Below are 16,467 nucleotides of genomic sequence, written 5' to 3'. Positions count from 1 at the left end.
TATAAAACCTACATTTGTCTGTTTCTCCCACCTGTTTAATGGACTTTGTAAACCAGCATGTACATAGCCCACTATCTTGGGCTGCCAATATTAACCTTTCATTTCTTGGTTTGAATTTGTCTCTCCTTAACCATTCCTATGTTCGTTCCTGATCAACAAGAGGTTCAACCACAAGTTTATACTTGCAACTATATGTATGTTTTTTCCACATTTCTTGCCTTCCCATCTGGTCCTTCACCTTATATTCTTTCTTTTGTTTTTGGCACATTCAATTGCTGCCTGATTTTTATCCACTTCTGGTTTGATTTCCATTCCTGCTTGATGTCGATATGCTTCTACTAGACTAAGCAGAGATGTCATCTTAGATTTATTCTCATGTTTCAAAACTTTCACTACATTTAGATCTTGTGAAGTCAGTAGATATGTGTGGAGTCCCACGATTGCGGTTCTATACATGTAATCTATTTCAAGGAGGCCCATCCCTCCTTCAGAACGGGGAACATATAATCTTGGTATACACTGATTTTTATAAATCATTTGATGAGCATGAAGCACCATTCTTGCTTTAATAGCTAATCTAGCCAACACTTTTTGGGGTCAGTCACTCCAAAACTGTAAGTTAGGACAGAAAGAGCAAATTTGTTTATAGCTTGGATCTTATTCCTAGATGTCAATGCTGTTTTCAGGATTAATTTATGTCTTCTAATTTAATTTTTAATTTCAGACCTGTGTGTGTATACTGATGTCTAACCATGTCACCCTTCCGTATAAACCCCTTTCCACATGTAGCACACACATAAGGCTTCTGCTCAGTGTGACTATACTGATGCCTTACCATGTTATCCTTCCGTGTAAATTCCTTTCCACATGTAGCACACTTATAAGGTTTCAGACCAGTGTGTGTATACTGATGGCTTACCATTTCAACCTTCCGTATAAATCCCTTTCCACATATAGCACAGTTATAAGGTTTCAGATCAGTGTGTGTATACTGATGTCTTACCATAACACCCATGTCTGCAAACTCCTTTCCACATGTAGCACACTTATAAGGCTTCTGCCCAGTGTGTGTATACTGATGACTTACTATGGTAGCCTTCTGTGTAAACCCCTTTCCACAAGTAGCACACTTATAAGGTTTCAGACCAGTGTGTGTATACTGATGTTTTATCATGGCACTATTCTCTTTAAAACCCTTTCCACAAGTAGCACACTTATAAGGTTTCTGCCCAGTGTGTGTATACTGATGGGTTACAAAGGCACCCTTCCATGTAAACTCCTTTCCACACGTAGCACACTTATAAGGTTTCAGACCAGTGTGTATATACTGATGTCTTACCATGGTACCCTTCTCTGTAAACCCCTTTCCACATGTAGCACACTTATAAGGTCTCAGACCAGTGTGAGTATACTGATGTCTTACCATGGTACCCTTCTCTGTAAACCCCTTTCCACATGTAGCACACTTATAAGGTTTCAGACCAGTGTGGTTATAGTGAAGTTTGTCTACTCTGGACTTTTGTGTAAAACGTTTTTCATGGCTGGTGCATTTAAATTCTTTCTCTCTAGTATGAGGAGTATTATTTGCTGCTAATTTCACTTTACCTGTGAAACCCCTGTCATATATGGCATATTTATACTGTTTCTTTCTATTGTATACTTGCTTATTTATTCCTGACATATTCATTCTTCCTTTGCCAATGTAAATGAACTGATCAGTCAGGTCACTAAAGTGAAGCATTAAATTATCGCTGTGATTAAGCCTGCATGGCTCTTTTCCTTCTTGAGGTTCCAGATGCATTTCCAGTTCAGTTTTCTTGCCAAACTCATCTTTGCTTTCCATACAGTTATGACGTTTGCTTCCACTTGGCACCAGGCTGTGTCTTGTAATCACAATCTTCTCCAGCAAGGCTTTATCATGGTCAGAATCAAGGCATTTAACCTGTGATGACTGCAGACTCCAGCCCTCAGTACAATCTGTGCTCCTGCTGACTTAAAATAAAAATGAATGTGTCAGAATGTAATGACCCACAGACACAGTTTACTTTCTTGCACCACGTGTTAAAGTACAAAATGTATATTAATGCATGCTCACATAAACCTTTATTTCCAAATGCAGAATAGTGAACCTGTGAGTAAAATTACCGTAATGCTCACACAAACAAAATTCTCTCTCCTCTCACTGTGCCTTACTGTTCCCTTTAATTATATAACATTGACAACCAATTTGCTGTTCGTTTTTCTTTTCTTTGTACAAGATCTTTAAGCTATAATCACAACTCCTAAAACTTTACAGCATTGAGTTAAACAATTCTGCAAGAACAGCAGTGAAGCACAGGGTGTGTGCAATTCAGAAATATAAACTTTGATTAAAACATTATTAAGATGAGCATATCAGCGTATGCTAATGATGCAAAGGAATTCAGTTCTGCACCCACTGTATACAGCTGAGTGTTCATGTTCATGCTTAAGGACTTGCTAAATATGTTTCTGATACCGTACTCTTGCAGTACCAAGGTCAAGGCACTTTCCCAAAACATGTAAAAGTATTTTCCAACTTATTTAATATTATGGTGAACAACACAATAGCACTTTAAAACAGGTATACATGACATGTTTTGCTGTGGTAGGTACTGAACTCTGCTTACCCTAATGTTGCATTGTGCATACGACCTGTCTGGTCTCAAGGAGTATGTTACTTAGATGTCAACTCCATTACTATTTCTGAATCACTCATTTTACAGTAAGAAAATCCTGCTAAAACACTGCACTCATTTGTAATTAATACAGTGCACCTGGGTCCCTGCAGACAGCACTGTGAATAAGCAGTCTAGGCCATGCCTTCAGGTGGGACAGGATGAGTCTGTAATTACACATTTAGCTATCTGTTGATGGAGTAGCTTTAGTGCCAGACTTCTAAACTGGTGACACAGGGATATACGGCTGCTATGTTTTACACCTTAAAGTGGCATTTGAACCATAATAATTTGTGATCCATAATAATCCCCAGTTTTGTCATTTATCATGCAAATGAAGTGTATTCGATACCAGTTGTTACGTGACAGATGACATAAGAGAGGCCTAATTTGACCACTAATTCTCTGTCACTTTGTCCATGAGATTCTTCAAAGTGAGACGTTATGGTTACAGTAGGATGCTTCTTTTACAGCACTGAAGTGGTGTGAGAAAGAAACATTTTCTAAATGTATTTATTTAACATTTATTTACTGGGAAAGTCCAACTTGGAATGAGCCAAACTTCTACAGAATGCAGGGAGGAAATGCGACTCCACAACAAAGGCACCCTAGCCGAGAATCGAACCAGAGAATCTCTTGCTGTAAGGCAAAAATGCAAACTGCTGTACCACTGTGCCATCCATATCTCATCTATCAGGATTATAGCCCAAGTCTCCTGCAAAGGGTTTCAGTATAAGATGGAAGCTGGCACAGCTTGGCCCAGGCTGTCACCCATGCAACTAGTATCCCACACATAGGGGGAACAGCATCATTACCATTACAATGACAAGAGGTGCCAGAATCCTGACCTCCTTGGCCGATACATGGTGCCTACTGTTTAACTTAATCTTTCTATGTATTGTAAATAGAACTTACATTAGTTACACCATTAAATGAGCACTGAAAGCCATCCCCAAATATTACACAGTGCTCTTTTAATAAGTTATTTTAATATCTATTGATCCTGAAGATCTAGACATCTGCACAGGAGAAGACTGGAGTACCTAAAAGAGTGTTGGGGTAGGTGCATTTGCTTCAGATGGTCTCGCCTTGAATATTAATAGTGGCAGGGATTTATTCACAAAATGTATATTGTTCATACTTCAGTGCCACCTCTGTTATATATGCCATATGTCAAAGGTATCAGAGTGACTAATGTTATTAGCGTGCCTACTCATGCATCCTTTCATAGATTTGGAAAAGTGGGTCAGGATGATAAATCTGTACTTACATAGAGAAAATACCTATGGTTTCAAATCTCCCCCTCCCAACTGTGTTAGGAAATGTTTCAAGTTTATTTTTCTGTCTCATTATAATAATTGGGTCTACGTCAGTTCTTCGAACGCTTAAAATTTAGAACATTACATGGTTGAAACCAAACGTTCAAAATTTCAAGTGTTCGAAGACTGACTTTCAACGGCGCCATACGGTGCAGATAGGGAGAATTTCCCTTTTCTGCACTGAAGTGCGGTCTTGGAGTTGGTATATTTAAGTAGGGGGGTGTGGGGGGTGCAGGGGGGCTTACACCCCTCCTCACACTGTTAAGGTGCATTTTTCTTGTTTCATTATTTTTTTTATTTAATATTCAAACATCCAAATGTCGAACATTTGGTCTCGACCATGTAACGTTTGACATTTTGGATGTTCAAATATTTAACATAGACCCTAATAATTACCGCATTAGATGGTCAAGACGGATGGCGCAGTAGTGTTGTCGCCTCACAAGAGGTTCTCCGATTTGATTCTTGACTGGGGTGCTTTCTGTGCAGAGTCTGCATGTCCTCCCTGCGTTCGTGCGAGTTTCCTCCGGGTTCTCCAGTTTCCTCCCACGTTACAAAGACATACATCTGAAGCATTTCTCCCCAGGTCTCAGCTGAAAATTGCCTTTGTTCCAAGTCAGACTTTCCCAGAAAACAAATGTTAAATAAATAAAACATATAGTCTGTATGATCAGCATTACTGGTTTGCTGGAAAAGTTTATCTGTTTTTTCATCTTGGACTATAGATATCTGTTGGTTACATCAATCCACTACTGATTCAAGTTCATCTCTCAGTTACATTTACTAAAAGCCTTGTTAAACTGAAGTGTTTTTTTTTTTTTTTTTTTGGTCCATCATAGTTACAGTGTAAGGAATCTATCCAGTGATACATGTATGTTCATGTCTCAGGGTATGAACAAATACCATTACGAAAAATAATTAGCAGCTTCTTATAAAACTGACATGCACAGTGAAAGAAACTCACTGTGAAATAGCTGCACAAATATTTATTTATTTATTTGTTTTCCAGGGTAGAGCACCGAATTTCATGGACCTTTTACAAACTCAGTGTGGGAACAGTGTCTTAAGTGACTTACTTAGAACCACACAGTAAGGCAATGGAGGCTAAGGGAATCTAACCCTGCACCACTGGACCACAGGAAACAATTTAACTCCTTAATACTCTAAGCAAACTGCCAGATATCAAAATATCTGACTGGCTATAGTGCCAAAAATACAGTCTTGAACAGCAACATTTTGAATAATTAAAATCAGTGTGCATGACCTAAACCTATTTAAAACCTTTTCAGTCACGGCCCACACCTCATGGACAACTTTGTTCAGCCAGTCAACCAGTATGTCCTCAGCAGTTGGGAGGAAACTGCTGTACTTGGAAAAAAAGTACAGTTGTGTACACTTACCATAAATGTAGATGTTAGAGTGTATTCACTGTTGCAGTCAGTACATTTGGGTTATCCTGCTGGCAGGTTGCCCTCAGTCAGCCTGAATTCCAAAGTCTTGGGTCCTGCGTCGGTTGATTTCGCCTCTTCCCTGACGTCAGGTCGTCAGGAGTATAAAACATGCAGCCAACGCTATTTTATTCAGTTTTTCTTGCCCCAGATGTCAGGTGCCCCCCAAAAGGGTAGGCTAAAATTATGTAAATAAAACATACATGCACCAAAAATAAGCTTCACCTTCCTCTATAAGCAAATACACCACCTAGGTTGTATAGATTAGTAAGTTCCAGCAAAAATAAGGGGGATGGTGGGTGGGGTAACCTGGACTGCAAAAGTGAATACACTCGAACATCTACATTTATGGTAAGTGTACACAACTGTACTACATTCTTCGTGTTTCACTGTTGCAGTCATTACATTTGGGTTGAGTCCCAAAGTTATGGTTGGGGGGCTGGAGCTAAACAGCATTAGGAGCAGCTAAGAGGCCCTGCAGAACTGCAGCGGCAAAGCATGCCCTGGATTTAGAGTAAAGAGGCAGACTGTAATGTTTTGTAAAGGTATGCACTCAACTGCAAGTAGCAGCCTCTAAAATATATATTTGGTTGGTACTCCCCTGAGAAAGGCTGCAGAAGTGGCTGCAGCTCTGGTTGAATGTGGCCTAATGCCCTTAGGCACTGGTTTGCCATGCTGTGAGTAGTAGAAACGAATGCAGTGACCTATCCACTTTGAAATAGTCTGCTTGGAGATGGCCTTTCCTTGTGATGCTGTGGCATATGCCACTAGTAATGGCTGCAGAAGTGGCTGCAGCTCTGGTTGAATGTGGCCTAATGCCCTTAGGCACTGGTTTGCCATGCTGTGAGTAGTAGAAACGAATGCAGTGACCTATCCACTTTGAAATAGTCTGCTTGGAGATGGCCTTTCCTTGTGATGCTGTGGCATATGCCACTAGTAATTGTTCTGCCTTTCTGAAAACTTGTGCAGAATCTTTTTAGTTGATTGTTTTGAGGGGAGGCAAATAGATCTATGTCCAGGCTTCCCTATTTCTTTTGTTATCATGCTGAAGACTTGTGGATCCAGATGCCACTCGTGGGGATCCATGAGGTTTCTGCTTAGTTAGTCTGCCAGAGTATTTTCTTTTCCTGGCAGGAATTGTGCCTGCAGATGAACTTGGTAAGTCAATGTTGTGTCCCATAAAGCCATGGCTAGTCTGCACAGGGGATAAGAATGAGTGCCCCCCCTGCTTGTTTATGTACCACATGACCATTGTGTTGTCTGTCTTCATCAGTAGTTGTCCCGGATGAAGTAGGTCCTTGAAAGCTGTCAGGGCATTCTGAACAGCTAGCATCTCTTTTTGATTGATATGTAGATGCTTTTGGTTTGTGGACCAGGTGCCCTGAATGCCTCTTCCTGCCATGTGTGCCCCCCAAGCATAATCTGATGCATCCGTCGTTAGGCTCTGCCTGGCTGGGTGTAGTGAGAATGGCTGTCCCTTGTTTTGGTGACAAGCCTTTGCAACACCATCGAAGCTCCTGTTGCAGGCAGGGAATTAGAGTAATCATTGTTTCCAGACTGTGGCAATGCTGTGTCCAGACACTTTTTAGGTACCACTGAATTTTCCTCATATGCAGTCTTGCATATGGAATTAGTAAGATGCAGGATGCCATGAAACCCAAAGCCGGCAGAATTTTTCTTGCAGATAACTGGGTCTTTTTTTTGCCATTTCCTTGAAATAGGTAGTCGGTTGCCTTTGTTTGTCTGGAGTGAGATAAGCCATCTGGGCAGTTGTATTTAAGCTTGCACCCAGGAATATTATCTCTTGAGAGGGTACTAGCTTTGATTTTTTTTTGTTGACTGTGTACCCTAGGCATGTTAAAAGTCTTCACAAACATCAGATGCTGTAATAGAATGTCCTTGTTCTCTGCTTGCATGAGACAGTCGTCCAAGTAAGGATATATTTTTATTCCTCTTTGTCTGCATTAAGCAATTACTGGTGTCAGGCACTTTGTGAAGACCCTGGGAGCAGAAGATAAGCCAAAGGGCAATGCAGAGAATTGGTAATGCTTGGAGCCAGCCTTGAATCTGAGGTATCTTCTGCATGATTGTCTGATTGGGACATGCAGGTATGCCTCTTTTAGGTCTAAAGTCACAAGCCAAGCCTTGCTGCCCAGCATGGGTAGAAGCTGCTGTAAGGTCAACATCTTGAATTTTGGTATATCCAGGAAAGTGTTTAGAATAGATAGGTCCAGTATTGGTCTCCATGCTTTGTCCTTTCTGGGTACCAAGAACAGTCTTGAGTAAAATCCTTGTCCCTGCTCTTGCTGTGGTACTTGTTAAATAGCCCTCATGTCCATGAGAGCTGCGACTTGTTTTTGAGCCTCTGCCCATTGATTTTGTGGCAGGTCTGGCCAACCGTTTGCCCTTGGCAGGGTATGGAAATGAAACTTATAGCCTTGTGACACTATGTCTAGAACCCATTTGTCATGGGTTATAATGTGCCAGTTTTGAGAAAAAAATGCTAGTTTTCCCCCTAAGGGTGCTGCCAGAAGATAAGTGCTTGGCACAGGCAGGGGGAAGTCATTGGGACTGTTTCCTGTATGATTGTGATTTGTCCTCTCCACCTCTGGAGGTAGAAGCACTCCACTGTTTAGACCTGTAGGATCCTTGAGGCTGTGGTCTGCCTCTAGGGCGTCTGGATCTACCCCTTTGAGGTCTGTCTGAGACTGGAAAGGACCAATTCTTTGTAGGCCAGTGTCTGCTAAATCTAGGTGGCTGTACCTGTAAGAAATCCTTGACCGTTTGCATACATTAAGCTTTGTCCTCCATTTTCCTTAACACCTCTTCTGCCTTAACACCAAACAAGGTATCATGCTGTAAAGGAGCATCTAATAATTTTGTTTTCACATGGTCAGGCAGATTTTGCTCCTTTAACCAAGCATGCCTCCTAATGACAGAACCCGTAACAGTGGCCCTGCAGGAGGCCTCCAGAGAATCGAACCCACATTGCAAAGTATGCTTTCCAACTTGTTCAGCTGCATGCAATAAATCCTGCATTTCTTTGTTTTCTGCACATTCAGAATTTGCCACCATTTTCTGTTTAAGCAGTGTCATGATATATTGCTGATATTTGAGCATATGAAACTGACAATTTAAGGTCCTTATAGCCAAAGTAGCAGATGTGTAAATCTTTTTTTCCCCATCTATCCAGAGCCCTAGAATCCCTGTCAGAGGGAGTAGGATTTTTTGCAGTAGAAGCCTTGACCCCTTTTGGACCCTGAGAAATAGTTTCTGGGTCTGCAGTCGGGTTTTTGAAAAGGAATTTATGAGAGTCAGGGACCCTGTAGTATCTGTCCGGCTTAACAGGAGCTGGAGGTAAAGAGTCAGGGGTCAGGCTTGACTCCGAGAACACATCATCTACAATGTCCAACACAGGTGGAATAGCTAGAGGCCTGTGTTGAGGTAGTAAAAGGAAGTCTCTGAGCCTTTTCTTAGATTCTGAAAAATCTTGGCTCTCCCAGTGGAAGTGCTCCCTCATAGTATGCAAGGTTTCCCCAAAAGAGTAGTCCTCAGGAGGAGAAGCTGAAGGAATTGATTCTTCAGCATCAGAATCCTCATAGGGAGGAAGAGAGTATTCCTGATCAGAAGAGGAATCAGATGAAATGGAAACCTGATCTGAAGATTCATAGTCTGTCTCTTGCCTAGGCCTCTTATCAGGAGGGGGATGGGAACCCCTGATCAAGGTAATTAAGTCTTCGGTCATTTTGGGCATCTGCTTTTTGGGCATGGAGGCCTGTCCTTGCGACTGGTGAACTTGTTTCTTTGCCTTTAAAGCTGTTTTAGTCTTTGAAGTCGGTTTAATATATAATTGTTTAGGTCTGAATATACCCTCAGAAGCCGATGCCTGCTCAGTGGCTCCGGACCCATCTGAGGGAATAATCTCTGAGGCTCCAATACCTTGAGTTTCTTGCAGCCGGGCCAACTCCACGTGGGAGTCGGTAGCGGCCTGCGACTCTAAAGTAGCGGGCATCAGGGACTGCGAAAGCACCTCACTAAGAACCGGCGACTTGCTTAGGAGAAGTTTCGTCGTCGGTTTTGGACCTCGGTTGCCTGTCTTTTTCTTTGTGTTTTTTGTGAACTCCGGTAGTCGGATGGCTATCCGACGACATTGTATAATTAAATCTTCGCCCAAAATAGCTTAATGCAAAATCGTACTGACGCTTAATAGTGTGTTGGTTAAATCTAGCACAAAACTGACAACTAGCAACATCGTGGTCAGGGCCTAGGCAAGGAATACAGTAAGAATGAAAGTCCTTATGAGGTATTTGCTTCCCACAAGAAATACAATTATTAACTTTTTCGGACATCAGTCTGGAGCAAGAAAAAAGTTTCCCCAATGGGGTACTTAGCTTTTAATCAAGACTTCGGATCTGAAACTCGAACATGAAAATCTCAGGAATTGGCCGACCGGCACTTGCGAACTGCTTCTGCTTCGGGCACCGTGCGGCAAGAAAGACTGAATAAAATGGCGTCGGCTGCATCTTTTATACCCCTGATGACCTGAAGTCAGGGAAGAGGTGACAGCAACCAACGCAGGAACCAAGACTTTGGAATTAAGGCCGACTGAGGGCAATCTGCCAGCAGGATAACCCAAATCTAATGACTGCAACAGTGAAACACAAAGAACATCTAATGCAGACAAATGCAAGTTCCATATTGGCAGAGATCAGAACTCAGAAATAAACTCCATAACCTGGACCTGTAAGGTAGAATCGTGTCTGCATTATTCACACAAAAATGACCAGTGCCGGCTTATTAAGGCTATTACAGCAAACAAGTCATTTAGAACCATTTGGAATTGCAAAGACTGTAGCATTGAACTGCTTTTAAGGACTATAAATGCAGAAATAATTACTTAGCATTCATTAGTACTTCTTTCCCTAAACTACAATAATGTGCCAAAGACTATTTGTCGAATTACTTGATTCATTGATAAGACAAAATAAGTTTGGATATAAGATGTGATCTGATAAAGGGCAAGGTGTTAGAGAAACACTCCTGACCTTATCAAACGCTATGGCCATGTGAAGATGTCAAGAAATTGTTAGTACACAGTTAAAAGAATTAAGGAAGGACACGTGTGAAATAACTTGAGAGCAATCACTTTATAGCCAGTGCAAAGCAATTAACAATGCAGTTTGATCAGCGCAATAATAGAAAACCTAATTTCTGTTAAATGAAAAATATATTTCAGCCATCCTTACAATTCCCTATATCCTTTCCTTTTTCCATGCTCTACTTACATAAGTAATAATGTCAGGATGTGTTGCAACACTATACAAGACAGAGATAAAGAAGAGATCAGAAAAAAAGAACCTGCAATAAGAAAATAACAATGCCCAACAGGGTGCGTGTTATTTTGTAAATAATGCCCACCGAGTGGCGTCAGGACTAGATCCCTGCAAGGGCATTATTTACACAATAACACACACGCAGGAGGACATTACTGCACTTAGAGAATGGGATATCGGTAAAACTGTTGTATTTTACTTACTTTTTTTTATTACTTTTTTTTGTATATTTTTGACACAAAAAAAATTCTTCCACACAATATTTCAAACTCACTGTAGTACATGTTAATGATGCTGGAGGAAGCATTTTACATCCAAAATATAGCACCTTAAAAAATTAAAGGTATTAACTTTATTTTATGGTGCCTTACTCCTAAATCATTTAGTTTGTTGCCACTTATTGGAGACTGACGTTACTAAATAATGACATTCATTTGAGTTTTACAGTTTATTTCCTTCAGAAAATTCATACTAACACAAATCCTTTTATTTAAGCAAGTTTGTAATTTTACAAGAGCAATAATTAAAATCTACTCTGATTTTTGAGCCTTTGTTCCCCCTTTATTTTAGGTTTTATCCAGATTTCTTCAGGTGAAAAGTCCAGCAGTATGCAAAGCTCTTCACTGCTGCTGCTGCCAGCGATCGGTCTCACTCATTCACTCTCGCTCAGACACACACACACACACACACACACACACACACACACAGACAGACAAACACACACAGACACACACAAAGACACAGACAGAGACACACAAAGACACAGACAGAGACTTTTTATTTTGTTTTTACTTTTTTTATTTTATACTTGCTAAATGATTTACTTTCAGAATCTGGAAGTGGATTCGGTCGAACAGTCGTATCATTGACCCATGTCTGTGTAAACTGACAGTCTTGAACTCCAGGAACGTTGACTTACAAATCGAATGCATTTTTGGGACAAGCATTAACATCGGTTGAGATAGGGGTGAGATTCGGAGTTGACATTCTCACTGTTTGACCTCCAGCCTTCGTTCAACGTGGATTCAACCGAATCCACTTCAGGATTATCATTGTAAACCTTGCTAAACAAAAAAAAAGAGATACCTAGCAAGTGTAAAATAATAGTGGCCGTTTTTTTTTTCAGTCTGAGCTCCACAGCAGCTTGACATGTTGCCATGAGGAGACAGACTATTTTTCAGAGGGCGTTATTTGTATATGAATGGAGAACCTTCATTCTCCAATCAGGTGCAGATGTACTGGTCACCCATTGTCTAACACTTCATAATGCAGGCTATAACAGTGTGATAGTTATATAACAGAATAGGTTTGAAACAGTAAAAAAGAATGTTATAGCAGAAGGTGTACATCGTGTCAAATGAAAAATGTATATATGAAGAAAATGCCAGTGATTATGAAAAATGCAATTTCTGAAAAGATTTCGAGCCTGCATAAACTAAAGCATTGCTGATGACTCCCTGCTGGGTGATGACAGTAAACCTGTATTTTCTTCTCTGAGTGATAAAGCTGCATTCTGTTTAGCCTACTCCATTTTTTCCGTTTTAAAAAATGTACTTGACCTGGTGCTTTTGTTCTATGTGAGAAACGGACATAAATTAGCTAGGATGCACACTTCATGTTTTTTTCATTGGTTAACTTGTCTGAGTGTTACTTAAATACACAGTGAATTTCTGGCCTTTGTCTTTTGGTGAAAAGATTTCAAACCTAAATAACCAAAAGCACTGCTGGCAATTCCTTGCTAGTTCTCCCCACCCACACTCCCCTTTGTTGATCTGCTTTTTAAACATGGTGATTTTACGCTGCCCTTCCATAAAGTGAATTGAGCTTAATAAGCACCTTCCTTTCTACACTGCTGCTGTTTTATTTGCTTTTCCTTGTACTTATACTGAAATAGTAAATGTTGCCTCTCATTGCCCATTCTATTGATTTACTTGTTCTGAATTCATTATCTAGCTAGCTGTTGGATAAAGTAGTGTATTTTACACACTGTAGCAAATACATTTTCATCAAGCACTTAGTGGATTTCCCATCTAGTGTACTGTGAAGTAGCCTTGTCTTTTTAGGTTGGGGGAACACTTTATATTTCTGCACGTAGTTTTATTGGCTGGAGGGCTTAATAATCAACTTATCTTGTTTTAGTGCCTTTATAAATTCTGTACAACTGAGTGGCTATTAGCTCATTTATACAAACCAAAGACTTTGAATAATCACACTTTTATAAGCTGTTTAAAGTACACTTCTGTATCCATATCTTTAAGTTTGTTTGTAGTAGCATTTCACTCCAGACACTCCTTTACTGTGCTTTTACATTAGGAGGACTGGGATTATTCATCTCATGGCATAAGTGTTTACCCAGTCTATCTGAGCTGGAAAGCACCCAAAAGGGCTCTAACTATCTTTTTGCACTTCTCTTATATACTGTGACTGTATTTTAGCAGTTTCAAAAAATATATTGTCTGCTGCTGAGTAGTTAATCACACTGTATTACATTGTAGTTGTTAGTTGTAGGTAGTTTGTGTGGTCGTGTTACACCTGGGCTCCAAACCAGCTATTCTACATTAAGAATGTGTCAGCACAGCACAGTCCTGCCAAATCATCCCTCTGGCCAGCCTGATAGACATAGCATCATGAGGCAATGTAGCAATTGTCTCATGTATACTGACAACCACTTACTGCTGAAACAAACAAATACTTTATGTGAGAGATGTAGCTGCACTATGAAATTGGAGGAAAGACTTTCATAAAGGAAAACTGAACATCCAAGTGGTTGTCAGCTCACTCGCACTTCCCACAACAAATAAGGACAGGACACAATCCCACATATGCTGAGGTGCTCAGTAGTAACTTACCAAAAGACCAGAGGTCTCCCAAACCGAAACCACTTACACACACAATGCAAAAAACAGAACCATAACACACACACACACACACACACACACACACACACACACACACACACACACACACACACACACACACACACCAGTGTCTCAACTAATATGACCATAAGGTGTAATGCCAAAAAATATACTGCATTGATCACAGGTGACTCCACTGTAAGGCACACGGATCCCCCCCCCCCCCCCCATACCAGGTTGGATAAGGAGCAGTTTACAGTTAGCTGCATGTCAGCTGACAGGATCCATCAAGTCAGTCAAGCACTCAAGTCACTCAACCACAAAGTACATGTGGGGGGTGAATGCTTTCAGTGGTACCTCACTGGACTATATGAGGAGAGACGTGACTGAGCTCTCAGTCTGTGTGTAATGGACAGGTATAAGTCTAACCTTAAGCATCATTCAACCTTCTCCAAGGATGATGCCACAACACAAACAAAAAATTATTGATTTTAGCAATTGGCATAACGTCTGACGGCAGTCCAAGGGGATCCAGTTTTTGTCAGCCTGGGAAGACATGGTCAAAAGGCCACGCTGCTTTGCTACAGACTGTCTGCACCTGTCTCCTTTAGGCTTTTGGATATTGGCAAAGGCATTAGCCATCCCTACTGTGCTTTTTTTAGGCAGTGTCAGAATAAACAACCTCCCAACATAACAAAATTCTCTCTAGATAAACTCAAGGTACTATTGCTCAATGCTAGGAGTCTAAATAAGAAAAGTACAGTTTTGTACCTACCATAAATGTAGATGTCCGATAGATATGCAACTGCAGTCATAACATATGGGTTGTCCTGCCTCAGGCAGCCCTCGGTCGGCCGGATTCCAAAGTCTGGGTCCGATGTCGCATTTCTCTCCGAAGTCAGAGCGGCTGGAGTATATAAGCATCAGCCGACGCCATTTTCTTTAGTGTTTCTTGCCCCAGATGCCCTCCAAGGAAGGCTGTAATCAAATTGGAAGACAAAAATAGGATTCCAGACAAATAAGTATGCAATAAACAGATACACCATAACAGATATCCCCAGCTAAGAGAAACAAGGATAGGAGTGGACCCAAGGCATAGAGGGGTATGGAGGGAGGGAAAATCCGACTGCAGTTGCATATCTATCGGACATCTACATTTATGGTAGGTACAAAACTGTACTATGTCCTTCAAGAATGCAACTGCAGTCATAACATATGGGTTGAATACCATAGCTTAGCTGGGGGAGGAGGAATGCTCTAGGAAAGAGATGGTGTGGCAATCAAACCCTGCAGGACTGCCAAAGCAAAGCCTGCTCTGGATCTGGAGTATAAAGGGAGATTTGTAGTGTTTGGAGAATGTATGCACGGAGCTCCATGTAGCAGCTTCTAGAATGTCTTTTGTAGGCACCCCTCTTAAGAATGCTGTAGAGGTGGCTGTAGCTCTGGTGGAGTGTGGTCTGACATTGGCTGGAACATTCTTCCCATGGAAGGAATAACAAAATCTGATGCAATGTCCAATCCATTTTGAAATAGTCTGTTTGGAAATTGCTTTTCCTTGTACTGCAGGGGCGTAAGCTACAAAAAGCTGATCAGACTTCCTACTGATCTTGGTTCTGTCCAGGTAGTAGCGAAGTTGTCTGTGAATGTCCAAGGTATGCAACAATCTTTCCCCTTTGCTCTCAGGATTGGGGAAGAAAGTAGGCAGGTGAATAGCTTGATTTAAAGAAACCCTAGATACCACCTTTGGCATAAAAGTAGGGTTGGTTCTTAAGGAGACCCCATCTCTGTGAAAGATTATGAACAGTGGTATTGCCGTTAGGGCCTGTAGTTCCGAAACCCTTCTTGCTGAGGTAATTGCCAACAGGAAAGCTGTCTTCCATGAGAGAAATTGTAAGTCCACTGAAGCTGCTGGCTTAAAGGGAGGTAGAGTCAGTTTTTCTAGGACAAAGTTGAGGTCCCAAGCTGGCACTGGAGCCTTTCTTGGTGGCTTAATGTTCTTGATTCCCCTGAGGAATTGCCTTAACAAAGGATGTGAAAACACAGGCAGATCAGTGTTATATCTAGCTGAAATAGCTGAAGCATGTATCTTTATGGAAGAATATGAGAGTCCATTCTGTAGCATATCTGCCAAATATTCCAGGATGAGTGGGATGTTCAATAATGATGCATTATGTCCCTTGCTGGTATTCCAAATGCTGAATCTCTTCCATTTTGCTAAGTAAACCTTTCTGGTGGATGGTCTTCGAGCTTCTGTTAATATCCGCTGAACTTCCTTGGAATGGTTATTCATGGGATCTCCCAGGCTGTTAGCTGCAGCGTCTGAAGGTTGGGATGCACTGTTTTGAAGTTGTGTTGAGTCAATAGTAGGGGCCATTGGGGAAAGGCCCACTTTTTGTTGTGACATATGCTCCGTAGTAGTGGATACCAGTGTCGTCTTGGCCAGTCTGGAGCTATTAGGATCCCCTTGGGCCTCTCTGCTTTGATCTTTAGTAATACTGTGGTCATCAGTGGCAGAGGTGGGAATGCATAGATTTTTAGGAAGTTCCAGTTGAATGAAAGAGCATCTATTTTCCAAGCTTGTGGATGATATGCCCTTGAACAGAATTTTTGTAGGTGATGGTTGAGGTGGGAGGCAAATAGGTCTACTTCTGGCCTGCCCCATGTCAAGGTGAGTTGTGTGAAGATTTTCGGATGTAACCTCCACTCGTGTGGATCTATGAAATTCCTGCTTAGGCTGTCCGCCAGCACATTGTCTTTGCCTGGAACAAACTGGGATTGCAACTGTATGTTTAGGCTCAGTGATTTTTCCCAAA

At 41.2% G+C, this 16,467-nt stretch overlaps 1 protein-coding gene across 1 annotated transcript in view; it reads right to left on the bottom strand.

Annotated features, from left to right (window-relative positions):
* Positions 1-466: 466 nt before the first annotated feature.
* LOC122798700 (zinc finger protein 84-like) overlaps positions 467-16,467 on the bottom strand; it is a 380,959-nt gene continuing 364,958 nt past the window's right edge. Inside the window, exon 4 of the mRNA XM_044067796.1 lies at positions 467-1,992. Coding sequence (XP_043923731.1) covers positions 689-1,992 — 1,304 coding nt within the window. The 3' untranslated portion in view covers positions 467-688. The remainder of the gene's footprint in view (positions 1,993-16,467) is intronic.

Source organism: Protopterus annectens, chromosome 3.part1, assembly GCF_019279795.1.
Source record: "Protopterus annectens isolate FY-2018-M chromosome 3.part1, PAN1.0, whole genome shotgun sequence".
In the NCBI taxonomy this organism is placed as follows: Eukaryota; Metazoa; Chordata; order Ceratodontiformes; family Protopteridae; genus Protopterus; species Protopterus annectens.
Note: the sequence above shows the minus strand (reverse complement) of the source record. Positions and strands in the feature narration are given on the sequence as shown.